This window comes from Sturnus vulgaris, unplaced genomic scaffold (genome assembly GCF_052056855.1).
Source record: "Sturnus vulgaris isolate bStuVul1 unplaced genomic scaffold, bStuVul1.hap1 Scaffold_141, whole genome shotgun sequence".
NCBI classification, from domain to species: Eukaryota; Metazoa; Chordata; class Aves; order Passeriformes; family Sturnidae; genus Sturnus; species Sturnus vulgaris.
This window is the reverse complement of record NW_028276063.1, coordinates 2,156,195-2,171,703: the sequence shown is the minus strand read 5'-3', so window position 1 is coordinate 2,171,703 and position 15,509 is coordinate 2,156,195. Positions and strand designations below refer to the sequence as shown.

General features: G+C 54.3%; 1 protein-coding gene and 1 pseudogene across 2 annotated transcripts in view; one reads left to right on the top strand and one right to left on the bottom strand.

Moving 5' to 3' along the window:
* LOC148219428 (uncharacterized) overlaps nucleotides 1-15,509 on the top strand; it is a gene marked incomplete at its 5' end in the record, with an annotated part of 211,961 nt that overhangs the window by 73,225 nt on the left and 123,227 nt on the right. Inside the window, 2 exon segments of the mRNA XM_088157680.1 lie at nucleotides 1,847-2,900; nucleotides 6,649-6,681. Coding sequence (XP_088013806.1) covers nucleotides 1,847-2,900; nucleotides 6,649-6,681 — 1,087 coding nt within the window.
* LOC148219429 (uncharacterized) lies at nucleotides 11,670-13,799 on the bottom strand (annotated as a pseudogene). The gene is made up of 2 exons (XR_015799804.1): nucleotides 13,489-13,799; nucleotides 11,670-13,302 (listed from the first exon to the last, which is right to left on the bottom strand). The product of XR_015799804.1 is annotated as an uncharacterized LOC148219429 (transcript).

Genomic DNA, 15,509 nt, shown 5'->3' with positions numbered 1-15,509 from the left:
CGGGAGCGGCGGGATCGGCGGGGGGACACCGGTTTGGGGGAGCCCCGGGAGAGCCGCGGCTTCCCTGAGCGGGAGCCCAGAGACAGGAGAGCCCCAGAAGGGCAAAGCGGGGAGCCCGAGAGGGGGGGACCCCTGGGATTGCCGGGACCCCGGCGGGGGGTGCTGGGGCTGGAGGGGCGGCATGGCCGGGAAAGGGGTTCGGGGGTGCGGGAGCCGGGAGTGGCTGCTCCCAGTATCAGCCCAGTTGCTCCCCCCGTGTGGTTCCAGTTTCCTCGGCACTCCCAGGATGGGCTCAGTCACTCCCAGGCATTCCTGATTATGATAGAATTTGCCCCCAGCACGGTCCCTGTTGCTCCCTGTCCCTCCCACTTTCCACCACTGTGTTCCCAGTTCTCCCAGTTGCCCCTAGCACAGTCTCTGCCACTCCCGTTTTTATCCCAGTATGAGTCCAGTATGATGCCAGTCTCAGACAGCAGGGCCCCAGTCACTCGCACTTCCCCCAGTTGCCCCAGCATGATCCCAGTTTTCCCCCCAGCACATTCCCAGTCGCTCCCAGTTAGGTCCCAGTCACCAGCCCTATGGTTTCAGACATTCCCAGTATATGCCAGTTGCCCTGAACAATCTCATAGTCCTTCCCAGGCACTCCCAGTTACCTCAGCGTGGTTCACTTGCTCCCAGTTTGTTCCCAGTTACCTCTAGAATACTCCCAGTTCCTCTCAGGGTGCTTTGTGTATTTTTTTGGGCAGGGGGGATGTTTGGAGAATGCAGAGCTCCAAATCTGATCAGAAAATGCTCCACGGGGGACATTGGGGGGGTCCCGGTGGCGGCTGCCGGCAGAGGCACCCTGGAGGAGCAGAGCCCTGTGTCCCCCAGGCCCCCAAAGTGGGGAGCCCAGAGAGGGGGGAGCGCCGGGATTTTGGGACCCTCAACAGCCTGGAGAGGGGCAGGGGGGAGTCCCTGGACCCCCTGCACCCCAAAGCAGATAATAAGGGGAGAAGGGACCCCAAAACCCGCAGCATCCCTAAATGGGGAGGTGGAAGAGGGGGGAGCTTTTTGGATTGCTGGGACTCCCAGCAGCCTGGGGAGGGCGGGGACCGAGTAGATGGGGGACCCCCAATACAAGTGTGACCCCCAGCAGCTGAGACAGGGGGGAAGCCCCAAACACCAAAGGGGAGGGACCATTCCCAGGAACTCGTGGGAGGCATTTTCAGGGCTGAATGTTGGTGTTTGGGAGGTTTTTATGGATCCCAGATGCTCGGGGACTTGTAGAGATGGAGTTGGGCAGGAGGAACCCACAACACAACGCGCTCATCCCTTGTTTTTCTCCAAACCAGGATTTCCCATTCCATACCCTTGGCCCGATGGAGAAGGAGGAGGCTGCGAGGAAGAGGAAGATGCCCCAGGAGCCGCAGGCAGGTGAGGAGGAAGTCAGTGCCCCTTTCCCCCTCTGTCCTGCTCCATCTCCCAGCCCAGCCCGGCCCCCGGCTACAGGACAACCCCGCTGCTGACGCCGTCCTGCAGGGGTCGCGCTGGGGGGATCTCCTTCCCCTTCCCTCTGGCACGGAGGCAAATCCCATCCTCTGCTTGTCCTTCCTGCCCCAGACAAGGAGCTGAGCACGGAGAGCAGGGAGGACAAATCCCCGCGGCAGAACCTCGTGGAAGAGGCCGTTTGGAGCGGCTCCACGGCACAGGAATGCAACGGGGAGGAAAAGCCGCGGAGATCCCGCACGAGGAGGGGCTGCAAACGCAGATGGCGGGGATCTGAGGAGGAAAGCCCCAGCCTGGGCCGGGGGGACGGCCAGAGATGGAGCCAGAGCTCGGAGCTGGTGGTCCATGAGCAGATTGGTGATGGGGAGAAGCCCCACAAGTGCTCGGAGTGTGGGATGAGCTTCAGAAGGAGGAGCCGCCTGATCTACCACCAGAGGATCCACACTGGGGAACGACCCTACGAGTGTGGGGAGTGTGGGCATAGATTCAGCCTGAGATCTCACCTGACCCAGCACCAGAGGATCCACACTGGGGAGAGGCCCTACGAGTGTGGGGAGTGTGGGAAGGAATTCAGACTCAACTCCCTACTGATCCTGCACATGAGGATCCACACTGGGGAACGACCCTACGAGTGTGGGGACTGTGGGAAGGGGTTCAGCGTCAGAGCCAGCCTGCTCCGGCACAAGATGATCCACACTGGAGAACGCCCCTACAAGTGTGGGGAGTGTGGGAAGGGATTCACAGTCAGCTCTGAATTGCTCCGGCACCAGACGATCCACACTGGGGAGAAGCCTCACAAATGTGAGGAGTGTGGGATCAGCTTCAGCCGGACCTCCAGCCTGATCCGCCACCACAGGACCCACACTGGGGAGAGGCCCTACAAGTGTGAGCAGTGTGGGAAGAGCTTCACTGAGCGTGCCAAATTGATCTGCCACCAGAACATCCACACTGGGGAAAGGCCATACCAGTGTGGGGAGTGTGGGAAGGCCTTCAGGCAGCGTTCCCACCTGATCTGCCACCAAAGTGTCCACACTGGGGAGAGGCCCTACGAGTGTTCCAAGTGTGGGAAGAGGTTTCACTCCAGCTCACAACTCCACAAGCACTACCAGACACACACGGAGGAGAGGCCTTTCCAGTGCTTTGACTGCGGGAAGGGCTTCAGGCAAAACTCCCAGCTCATCATCCACCAGCGCATCCACTCTGGGGAGAGGCCCCACGAGTGTCCTGACTGCGGGAAGGGCTTCAGGGACAAATCCACCCTCGTCACCCACCGGCGAATCCACACTGGGGAGAGGCCCTACAAGTGTGAGGAATGTGGGAAGGGCTTCTGCCAGAGCTCAGCCTTGACCAAACACCAACGGAGGCACCGCTAAGGGAAGCCCTGTGAGTGCCCCGAGTGTGGGAAGAGCTTCGTGTGCTGCTCCAGCTCCATCCCCCACTGGAGGAGCCACATTGGGCAGAGCCCTGGTGACCCACATTCCCTGGGATCCACACTGGGAAGACACCTGGCTGGTTATCCTTTTGTTCTGGCCTTCATTTTTGTCTCTTCTCTATGTCTTTCCACTCCAAAAGCCAAGAGGGATCAATCTGTCACCTCTAAACTTCTCAAATCCCATTGCAAACACCTCAGTTTTAACCCAAAAGGGCTCAATCCTGCCTCCAAGTGCCTTGTTCTCTTCTAAAAACAACTCAGTCCCACAGGAACCTTACTGGATTCCACAGCCACCAGGGTGAGAAGGAGTTGGAAGGAGATTGGGAGAAGTGGGATCCAAATTTGGAGCACTGGGATTGGGATTGTGTGGGGCTGGCTGCCAAGGGATGGATTTGATAGTAAATAAAAGTTTCACAATTCCTGATTTCTGTCCCATTCACTTCCAGTCAGTTGCAGTTCTGTTTTCAGTGGCACCTTCTCACCTGATTGTGTTTGTGTCCTCCTTTCTCTCCTGTCTCTCCCTGCCTGCTCTGTTTCTGTCTCAGGGTCTCCCCTGACCCAGGGCAGCTCCCACCAAAGACCCTCCCCTGATTTAATTCCCCGTGCAGGAGCTCCAACAGCCATGGGTGAAGTTAGGAAGGCTGGCAGTGAAATGTCCCTGTAAGATCTTGCTGCACTTGGCTTTTGGCCCCTTCTGAAGAGCTTTGCCTTCAAGGGCAGGAACATCTTTTCGTGGCTGGGAACTGGAATTCCAGACCCTGGCAGTGTGAGCCATGCAGGACCATCCAGACTGGGATCATGGGGCTGGGATGACATGGACTGGGATCCTCCAGACTGGGACTGCACAGACTGGGACCAGTTGGATCAGGGCCAAACACAGTGGGATTGTACAGACTGGGATCACATGGGCTGGGATTGTACAGACTGGGATCACGTGGACTGGGATTGTACAGACTGGGATCACATGGACTGGGATTGTACAGACTGGGATCTCATGGACTGGGATTGTACAAACTGGGATCACATGGACTGGGATTGTACAGACTGGGATCACATGGACTGGGATTGTACAGACTGGGATCTCATGGACTGGGATTGTACAAACTGGGATCACATGGACTGGGATTGTACAGACTGGGATCACATGGACTGGGACCATATGGACCGGGATGGCTGCACCAGAACGATGGGAACCGAGGCTGTCCCGCCCCACCCAGGGGTCCCTCCCAGTCCTGCCCAGTCCCGTGCGGGGGCGCAGCCAAAACTCCCCGGAGTGAACGCGGAGATCCCAGAGCGCTGCCGGTGTCGGTCTCTGTCCCGGTGCTGGTCTGGGTCTCAGTCTTGGAGCAGTCCTGGAGCGCTCCTGGTGCTGATTCTGGTCCTGGTCTCAAACTCGATCCCACAGTGGTGCTGGTCTCGGTCTCATTCTCAGTCCTATAGCGGTGCCAGTGCTGGTTCTGGTGTCAGTCTTGGTCTTGGTCTCAGTTTTGGTTTTGGTCTTGGCCTAATTCTCAGAGTGGTCTTGGTCCCAGTGTTGGTGCTGGTGCTGGTGTTGGCCCTAGAGTGATCCCAGTGCCAATCTCAGCCTCAGGCCCAGTCCCAGAGCGGTTCCAGTCTCGGTGTTGGTGCCAATGCCGCTCTGATTCTCAGTCCCAGAGTTCTCACAGTGCCAGTGCTGGTCCCAGAGCAGTCCTGGAGCCCTCCCAGTGCCGGTTCCTGTGTCAGTGTGGGCCTCAGTTTTGGTCCCAGTGCCAGTTCTGGTGCTGGTCACACTCTCAGTCTCGGTCTTGGTCCTAGTCCTAGTTCCAGTTCTGAAGTGGTTCTGGTCTCAGTTCCAGTGTCGAATCTGTTCCCACTCTTGGTCTCAGTGTCCATTTTGATTTCAGTCTCTGTCCTGGTTTAGGGCAAATTTGGGGGAAATCCTTCGGAAGGAGCCCCCAGACAGCAAACCCCCACAACTCCTCCCCCCCCCCCCCCCCACCGGGTTCAGGAAGAATTTCCTCAGAGAAGACTGGGAAAAAAAAAACCCCGTGTTTATTTAACAAGCAAAACACTCCCCAGTACAGAAAAAAACAACACCAGCTGACAAAAAAACTCTTTCACCGTTCTGAAGGGATGACAAACTCAGAGAGTCTCTCTGGCGAGTGGTCGCCCAGTTATCAGTCTCTGGCGCTGGGGAATGGCTGCTGCAGGTGACAGAATGCAGACTCCTGGTGTTTCTTGGTGTTTCCAAGGTCCCCGTCTGGAACAGGTTCTGATGGTATCCGTGGGGAGTGGGGAAAAAGAACAGTCCAGGGAAAAAGTTGGACTGCCTAGCTGAACTAACTAATAAGCAAAAGCAAGGGCAACGCAAAGGAAATAAAAAGAGGCAGAAGCGAGCAAGCAGGCAAGCAAGCAAGCAAGAGCTAAACCTCTCCTAAACACAGACCATGGGGGAGGTGAGCCGGCTGATAACAAGACAAAACAAAGCTTCACTTTCAGAGTCAGTCCTGAAAGCGCAGGACATAATACCAAACATAAACAGAACACACGATTGGAGATACAAACACCATAACATCACCCTAGGACATTCCACCCCTTATCTCCATATCGTGAACAACTAAACAGCATGTAATAACTTCATCAATTCTTTCACTTACTCAAACACATTTCCTTCTATCTCACTTGCTGAGACCTCTGACACTTGCACATTTCCTTCTGTCTCATGCTGCCTCACCCCACAATCAGATCTCCCTGAGGTGCACATCGTGTTGTTCCATCTCTCTGCATTACCCACCATGTACAACCTGGTCCTTGAGCAAAGACAATCCCACGAATGGGTTTGTCTGTACTCGGGGCAGAATTGATCCAAACTGCCTTCCCTAACAAACCTCTGATATGTGCCACTGGGACTTTGTCTCCATCTACTATATTCAGGGACTCAGACTGGGCAGGGCCTGCTTGGTTGGTGGAACCCCGGGTGCTAACTAACCAAGTGGCCTTTGCTAAATGCTGCTCCCAGTTTTTGAAAGATCCCCCACCCAATGCTCTCAAGGTGGTTTTTAACAGTCCATTGTACCTTTCCACCTTCCCTGCAGCTGGTGCATGGTAGGGGATATGGTACACCCACTCAATGCCATGTTCCCTAGCCCAAGTGTTGATAAGGCTATTCTTGAAATGAGTCCCATTGTCTGACTCAATCCTCTCAGGGGTGCCATGCCTCCAAAGGACCTGCTTTTCCAGGCCCAGGATGGTGTTACGGGCTGTAGCGTGAGACACAGGGTAGGTCTCCAACCATCCAGTGGTGGCTTCCACCATGGTCAGTACATAGCGCTTGCCCTGGCGGGTTTGAGGCAGTGTGATGTAATCAATCTGCCAGGCCTCTCCATACTTGTACTTGGACCACCGCCCCCCATACCAGAGGGGCTTCACCCGCTTGGCTTGCTTGATGGCAGCACACGTCTCACAGTCATGGATAACTTGAGAAATACTGTCCATGGTTAGATCCACCCCTCGGTCTCGTGCCCACTTATATGTGGCATCTCTGCCCTGGTGGCCTGAGGCATCATGGGCCCATCGAGCCAGGAACAACTCTCCCTTGTGTTCCCAATCAAGGTCTATCTTCGACACCCCTATCTTTGCAGCCTGATCTACCTGCTGATTGTTTTTCTGCTCTTCGTTAGCCCTACTTCTGGGAACATGGGCATCTACATGGCCAACCTTCACAGGTAATTTCTCTAACCGGGTAGCGATGTCTTTCCACTCTTCGGCAGCCCAAATTGGTTTTCCTCCACTCTGCCAGTTAGCCTCTTTCCATCTCTCCAGCCATCCCCACAGAGCATTGGCTACCATCCATGAATCAGTGTAAAGTTTTGGCCACTTCTCTCTTTCTGCAATGTCTAAGGCCAGTTGAACCGCTTTGAGTTCAGCAAGTTGACTGGATCCACCCTCTCCTTCAGTGGCCTCTGCTACCCGTCGCGTGGGGCTCCATATGGCTGCTTTCCACCTCCGATTCATCCCCACAATGCGACAGGAACCGTCAGTGAATAGAGCATAGCGTGTTTCCTCTGCTGGCAGTTGGTTATATGGTGGAGCTTCTTCAGCCCGTGTCACTGGTTCTTGTTCCTCATCTGTGACACCAAAACTTTCACCTTCAGGCCAATTTGTAATTACTTCCAAAATCCCAGGGCGATTCAGTTTTCCAATCCGGGTGCGCTGTGTAATGAGGGCAATCCACTTGCTCCATGTAGCACTGGTGGCATGGTGGGTTGAGGGAACCTTTCCTCTGAACATCCACCCCAGCACCGGTAGTCGGGGTGCCAGAAGGAGTTGTGCTTCTGTGCCAACCACCTCTGAGGCAGCTTGGACTCCTTCATAGGCGGCCAAGATCTCCTTCTCTGTTGGGTGTAGTTGGCTTCAGACCCTCTGTAGCTCTGACTCCAAAATCCTAATGGTCGGCCTCGAGTCTCACCAGGCACCTTCTGCCACAGGCTCCAGGACAGACCACGGTTCCCGGCTGCAGAGTAGAGCACGTTCTTCACATCTGGTCCCGTCCTGACTGGGCCAAGGGCTACTGCATGAGCAATCTCCTGCTTGATCTGGGCGAAGGCTTGCTGCTGCTCAGGGCCCCAGTGGAAATCGTTCTTCTTGCGGGTGACCAGGTAAAGAGGGCTCACAATCTGACTGTACTCAGGAATGTGCATTCTCCAAAAACCTATGGCGCCTAAGAAAGCTTGTGTCTCCTTCTTGTTGGTTGGTGGGGACATAGCTGTGATTTTGTTGATGACATCAGTAGGAATCTGACGCCGTCCATCTTGCCACTTCACTCCCAGGAACTGGATCTCTCGAGCAGGTCCCTTAACTTTACTCTTCTTGATGGCGAAGCCGGCTTCCAGGAGGATTTGGATGATTCTCTCTCCTTTCTCAAACACTTCTGCTGCTGTGTTCCCCCACACAATGATATCATCAATATATTGTAAATGTTCTGGAGCCTCACCCTTTTCTAGTGTAGTCTGATCAGTCCATGACAGATGGTGGGACTGTGCTTCCACCCCTGGGGCAGTCGATTCCACGTGTACTGCACTCCCCTCCAGGTGAAAGCAAACTGAGGCCTGCATTCTGCTGCCAGAGGAATGGAGAAAAATGCATTGGCGATATCGATAGTGGCGTACCACTTTGCTGCCTTGGACTCCAGCTCATACTGCAGTTCCAGCATGTCCGGCACGGCAGCCTCAGCAGTGGAGTCACCTCATTCAATGCACGATAGTCCACAGTCAATCTCCATTCTCCTTCAGATTTACGCACAGGCCAGATGGGGCTGTTGAAGGGTGAGTGGGTTTTGCTGACCACCCCTTGGCTCTCCAGCTCACGGATCATTTTATGGATGGGAACCACAGCATCTCGAGTTGTTCTGTATTGTCGGCGATGCACTGTGGAAGTGGCAATTGGTACCTTTTGCTCTTCTTCTTTCAGAAGTCCTACAGTACTTGGATTCTCAGACAGTCCAGGCAAGGTGTTCAATTGCTGGATGCCCTCTGTCACCACAGCTGCTATCCCAAATGCCCACCTGAATCCTTTTGGATCTTTAAAATACCCCCTTCGGAGGTAATCTATGCCCAAAATGCATGGGGCCTCTGGGCCAGTCACAATAGGATGTTTTTTCCATTCATGTCCAGTCAAGCTCACGTCAGCTTCCACCAAGGTAAAGTCCTGTGATCCACCTGTCACACCAGCAATAGAAACAGATTCTGCCCCCACATATCTTGATGGGACTAATGTGCACTGTGCACCAGTATCAACCAAAGCTCTATACTTTTGTGGTTCCGATGTGCCAGGCCAACGAATCCACACAGTCCAGAAAACACGATTTTCCCTCGCCTCTCCCTGGCTAGAGGCAGGGCCCCTCTAAGCCTGTTTATCCTTCTTTCCTTGGGCATATGTCTTAGAGGTTCCTTCAAGGGGATCAGACATATCATCATCATACTTGGCAGCTTGGCTACGGGCAACTGGAGCTGCTCTCCTTTTGGTGGAACTTCCTCTTTGGGTCTTGCCTTCCTTCAATTCACGCACCCGTTGTGCCAGAGCAGCAGTAGATTTTCCATCCCATCTCCTCATGTTTTCTCCGCAATCACGTAGGAAGAACCACAGCTCAGCTCGTGGGGTGTACCTCCTCTCCCCATCAGGGGAACGTCTGCGTTGGATACCGGGGCCTCTAATTTGTACTGCTGAGATTTGGAGAAGGTCCTCTTTAATCTCCTCCCTGAGTCTTTTATGATTCTCCTCTATCTTGTTTTCTAATTTCTGCAGACGTGTTTCCACAGCTGCAATTCTGGCATGTGTTGGGCCATGCACAGCATCTGCATATCCTCGGAGCTTCTTTGCCACATCAAGCACGGTCTCATCCCTCTCGTCCCGCTTCATTATTGCTAAAGCAGAAGCATATTCATGGGGCCCAAGTCGTACAAGTTTTCGCCACATCACAGATGTACACGGTACCAAGTCCGGATTCCTAGTTGTTATGTCATCTGAGAAGATAATCTCTGCCACTGCCATTTCTCTCAGGCGTTGGATCCCTTGTTCTATCGTCTTCCAGTGGGTCTGCTGCATATAAAGATCATCTGCACACAGGTATCTTTGTGCTACACTGTCCAGGACCCGTGCCCAGAGGCTGTGAGGGTTAGGCCCTCTCATCATTCCTTGGTCGATGACAGGATCATGTGACAGGGATCCCAAATGCCTGGCTTCAGTGCCATCCAGAATTGTAGCCTCGCCTGCAGCATCCCAAAGACGGACCAACCAACTAATTATAGACTCATCAGGTCGTCGGGTGTAATCCTTTCTTAGGCCACGGAGGTCCTTTAGGGAAAAAGACTCAATATTGGCCTCTGATCTTTTACCAGTTGCTTTGACTCCTGGTTTTATGTCAGGAGGCGTCGAGGGTCCTTCTCCTGCATCATCATCATCATCATCATCCACTGGTCGATCAGTCTTGTCTGTGCACTTTCCACTTCTCGTGCTGGTAGCAACAGCCATTGGTTGAGGCTTACTGACAGGTTTAGCTGCTGGCTTAGGCTCACTGTCTGGTGTAGTTGTTGGCCTCGAGCCTGGGGTGTTGGCTGCAGCCTGAGTGACTGGGATAGTGGCTGATTTATCTGCCTGTCCCCCTTCCTCTCACTGCTGCCCTACAGTATCTAGCAGGGTACGATAAGCATATGCCAGGGCCCAGCTCACTGCAATGATCTTCTTCTCCTTAGAATTACCATGGCACTTCTCTTTCAGGTACTTTGCCACCTCAGCTGGGTTCTGAATTTGTTCACATGGAAAATCCCAGGATGTAGGGTCAGAAAATTCCTTTAAGATTTGGCCCATATCCTCCCATTTCCCACACCATTCAGGATTCCTCACGCCTGGCTCTACTCTGGGGTCAGGGGTCTCAGCCCCTCTAGAAATCTCAGCTCTCATTCTAGAGAAACTGCAGACTGTATAGAGAAAGCTTACTATATTAAACACCAGAAAGATGGTCTCTTTAACACTCAGGGGGAACTGAACATTCTCTAATAGGGATGTAACAAATTCAGAGGAGAAGAAGGAGAACAAAGGCTGAAAAGCCTCATCTCCTGCTTCTCCTCTAACAAACTGAGTGCACAACCACAACCAAGAACCATACATTCCTGGAACAGACTCCAGCACCTTTATAAATCTCCTGCAGGCCATTAAAACCAAGCCCAGCCCGATGGATATTCTGGTCAGTGCCCCTCTGCTACAGAAACTACGCATTAGGGACAATACCGGAGCTATTTCTGGATAAGCAAATAAACCCAGGGACCACAGAGGTATTAAGACTTCAAAAAACCCTAGGGACCAAAAACCCATGCAGGCCTCCACCCCAAAAGACATAAATTCCAACAACATAGCCAATAACTGCTCTATACCAACACAAAAGAATTTGAACCAAATTATTATTATTAGAACAGGGTTTTTTCCCACTTTCTCAAGCCCCACGTTGGGCGCCAATATATTTGTCCTGGTTTTGGGCAAATTTGGGGGAAAACCTCCAGAAGGAGCCCCCAGACAGCAAACCCCACGACTCCTCCCCCCCACCCCACCGGGTTCGGGAAGAATTTCCTCGGAGAAGAGTGGGAGAAAAAACCTGTTTATTTAACAAGCAAGACACTCCCCAGCACAGGGAAAAAAGACAACACCAGCTGACAAAAAAAACTCTTTCACCGTTCTGAAGGGATGACAAGTTCAGTCTCTCTGGTGAGTGGTCGCTCAGTTATCAGTCTCTGGCGCTGGGGATGACTGCTGCAGGTGACAGAATGCAGACTCCTGGTGTTTCTTGGTGTTTCCCAGGTCCCCGTCCGGAACAGGTTCAGATGCTATCCAGGAGAGGGAGGGGACGGGGTGGAAGAGAAAACAGTCCAGGGAGAAAGTTGGACTGCTTAGCTGAACTAACTAATAAGAAAAAAGCAAGGGCAAAGCGAAGGAAAGAAAAAGAGGCAGAAGCGAGCAAGCAGGCAAGCAAGCAAGCAAGCAAGCAGGCAAGCCAGTAAACCGAGCTAAAACCTCTCCTAAACATAGACCATGGGGGAGGTGAGCCGGCTGATAACAAGACAAAACAAAGCCTCACTCTCAGAGTCAGTCCTGGAAGCACAGGACATAATACCAAACATAATCAGGACACACGATTGGAGATAGAAACACCATAACATCACCCTAGGACACACTGGAAACAGAACTGCAACTGACTGGAAGTGAATGGGACAGAAATCAGGAATTGTGAAACTTTTATTTACTATCAAATCCATCCCTTGGCAGCCAGCCCCACACAATCCCAATCCCAGCGCTCCAAATTTGGATCCCACTTCTCCCAATCTCCTTCCAACTCCTTCTCACCCTGGTGGCTGTGGAATCCAGTAAGGTTCCTGGGGGATTGAGTTGTTTTGAGGATCCACTTTGCAGTTGGATTGAGCCATTTTGGATTAAAATTGAGGTGCTTTCAGAGGGATTTGAGAGGTTTTTAGGTGACCTAAATCCTCTTGGCTTTTGGTGTGAAAAGAAATAGTGAAGAGAGAAAAACTAAGGCCAAAATAAAAGGATAACCAGCCAGGTGTCTTCCCCAGATGGATCCCATGGAATGTGGGTCAGCAGGGCTCAGCTCAACATGAGTTCTGCAGTGGGGGATGGAGTTGGAGCAGCACACAAGTTGTTCTTGCACTAGGGGTATTTACAGGGATTGCATTAATGCTGCCTCTGTTGGTGTCTGTTCAAAGCTGAGCTCTGAGAGAAGTTCGTCCCATACTCAGGATACTCAAAGGGGCTCTCCCTGGTGTGGATCTTTCGGTGGCAGATCAGGTTGGAACACTGCCTGAATCCCCAAAACTTTATGGCCTTTTCCCAGTATGGATTTTTTGGTGGCAGATTAATTTGTCACACACAATGAAGATCTTCCCACTCTCCTCACACTCGTGGAGCCTCTCCCCAGTGTGGATGCGCCGGTGTCTGGTGAGGTGGGAGTTTCGCCTGAAGCCCTTCCCGCAGTCAGAGCACTGGAAAGGCCTCTCCTCCCTGTGTGTCTGGAAGTGTCAGAGGAGATGGGAGCTGGAGTAAAACCTCTTCCCACACTTGGAACACTCGTAGGGCCTCTCCCCAGTGTGCATCTTTTGGTGGCAGATTAGATGGGAACGCTGCCTGAAGGCCTTCCCACACTCCCCACACTGGTATGGCCTTTTCCCAGTGTGGATGTTCTGGTGGCAGATCAATGTGTTGCGCTCAGTGAAGCTCTTCCCACACTCCTCACACTTGTAGGGCCTCTCCCCAGTGTGGGTCCTCTGGTGGCAGATCAGGGTGGAGCTCTGGCTGAAGCTCTTCCCACACTCCTCACACTCGTGAGGCTTTTCCCCGGTGTGCAAGCGCTGGTGCGTGACAAGAGTGGCGTTGTGCCTGAATCCCTTCCCGCAGTTGGGACAGCGGAAGGGCCTCTCATCCGTGTGAATGCGCTGGTGCTAAGAGAAGACTGGAGCTGGTGGGAAACCTCTTCCCACATTCAGAACACTCATAGGGCCTCTCCCCAGTGTGGATCCTCTGGTGGCGGATCAGTTTGGTCCTCCATCTGAAGCTCATCCCACACTCCGAGCACTTGTGGGGCTTCTCCCCATCACCAATCTGCTCATGGACCACCAGCTCCGAGCTCTGGCTCCATCTCCAGCTGCCCGCCCGGCCCAGGCTGGGGCTTTCCTCCTCAGATCCCCGCCATCTGCGTTTGCAGCCCCTCCTCGTGCGGGATCTCCGCGGCTTTTCCTCCCCGTTGCATTCCTGCGCCGTGGAGCCGCTCCAAACGGCCTCTTCCACGAGGTTCTGCCGCGGGGATTTGTCCTCCCTGCTCTCCGTGCTCAGCTCCTTGTCTGGGGCAGGAAGGACAAGCAGAGGATGGGATTTGCCTCCGTGCCAGAGGGAAGGGGAAGGAGATCCCCCCAGCGCGTCCCCGGCAGGACGGCGTCAGCAGCGGGGTTGTCCTGCAGCCGGGGGCCGTGCTGGGCTGGGAGATGGAGCAGGACAGAGGGGGAAAGGGGCACTGACTTCCTCCTCACCTGCCTGCGGCTCCCAGGCCATCTTCCTCTTCCTCGCAGCCTCCTCCTTCTCCATCGGGCCAAGGGTTTGGGAATGGGAAATCCTGGTTTGGGGAAAAACAAGGGATGTGTGCGTTGTGTTGCGGGTTCCTGCTGCCCAACTCCATCTCTACAAGTCCCCGAGCATCTCGGGTCCATAAAAACTTCCCAAACACCAACATTCAGCCCTGAAAATGCCTCCCAGGGGTTCCTGGGAATGGTCCCTCCCCTTTGGTGTTTGGGGGTTCCCCCCTGTCTCAGCTGCTGGGGGTCACGCTTGTATTGGGGGTCCCCCATCTACTCGGTCCCCGCCCTCCCCAGGCTGCTGGGAGTCCCAGCAATCTAAAAAGCTCCCCCCTCTTCTGTTTCCCCATTTAGGGATGCTGGGTATTTAGGGGTCCCTTCTCCCCTTATTCTCTATTTTGAGGTGCAGGGGGTCCAGGGAGTCCCCCCTGCCCCTCTCCAGGCTGTTGAGGGTCCCAAAATCCCGGCGCTCCCCCCTCTCTGGGCTCCCCACTTTGGGGTCCTGGGGGACACAGGGCTCTGCTCCTCCAGACTCCCAGGGTTCCCTGATGTCCTGGTATTGCCCCTCTCCACTCTCCCCACTCTGGGGGTCCCCAGGTTCCCCCCTCTGGCTCTCCCTCGGGGTCTCGCAGCCCCTGGCTCTGGGCTGGAGGTGACGGTGCCCAACTAGGGCAGACACAACCCCCACTGCAGGGGAGACCCCTCATCCCCCTGCTCTCTACCAGGGCTCTGCTGCCACAGCCACAAGAACACCCCAAAAACACCTCCTGGGGACCCACCAGTGTCCCCTCAAGGGGCATTTTCTGCTCAGCTTTGCAGTTCTGCATTCTCCAAACATCCCTTCAAAATAAACCCAACCCAGGGACCCCCTGGGATATCTGGGCCGAGCTCCCCCTCCCCGGTCACCTGTGGGGGCGATGGTCCCATGGATGGGGGACCTATGAATTCAGGGAGCGCTCGACCTCCTTCCTCCTCCTCCTTTTCTTGATCCTCCTTTGTCTTTCCTCTTCCATCCCTCCTCCTCCTCCTCCCTAACTCTCCCTCCTTCCCCTGCTTCCATCCCTTCTCGCTCTCCTCCTTCATCCCTCCTCTTCCATCCCTCCTCCTCCTCCCCCAGGAGCACCGACACCCTCGGGGCCGTTCCCGAAGCCCTCGCAGCCCGCGGGAGGAGCGGGGATGGAGCCGGGACAGGTCGGGATGGGCAGCGCGGGGCTCTTGGCTGCTCCCACCCTCTGGGGCCGGGGGGAACCTTACTGGGGACACTGGGAGCCACTGGGAATGACTACGAGCATGCTGAGAGCAACTGGGATATACTGGCAGTGTCTGTCACCTTACTGGAGTGACTGGAACCACAATGGGAAAAACCAGGACCATGCTGGGAGAACTTGTAACACACTGAGGGATACTGGGGAGTCAGTGGGAGCTACTACTCTATACTGGGGGCAACTGAGCATGACTGGGATCATGCTGGGAGGGACTGGGATCATCTATCGAGTGACTGGGACTATGCTAGGGGCACCTAGGATCGCACTGGAACTGGGAGCAACTGGAACCATGCTGCGGGAGACTGGCATCTTACTGGATCATACTGGCAGACACTGGGACTGCACTGAGGGTGACTGGGAGAGGCTGTGAGCAACTGGGATCAGTCTGGAAGCAGGTGAGGACAACTGGGAGTGATTGGGAACGTGCTGGCAGCAACTGGGATACACTGGGAGAGACTGAAACCACCGTGAGGGGAAATGAGAGTAACTGGAACTAGCTGGAATCATACTGGGAGTGACTGGAATAGTACTGGGAATATGCGAGAATGACTGGGATCATACTGCAAGCAGACTGGGAGTGACAGGAAAAGTGCTGGCCACAACTGGAACCATATTGGGAGTAACTGGGAGCAACTGGGCCCACAATGGGAGTGACAGAGAGTCACTCTGGGCATGACTGGAATAATACTGGGAGGATCTGCGAGTGACTGTGGT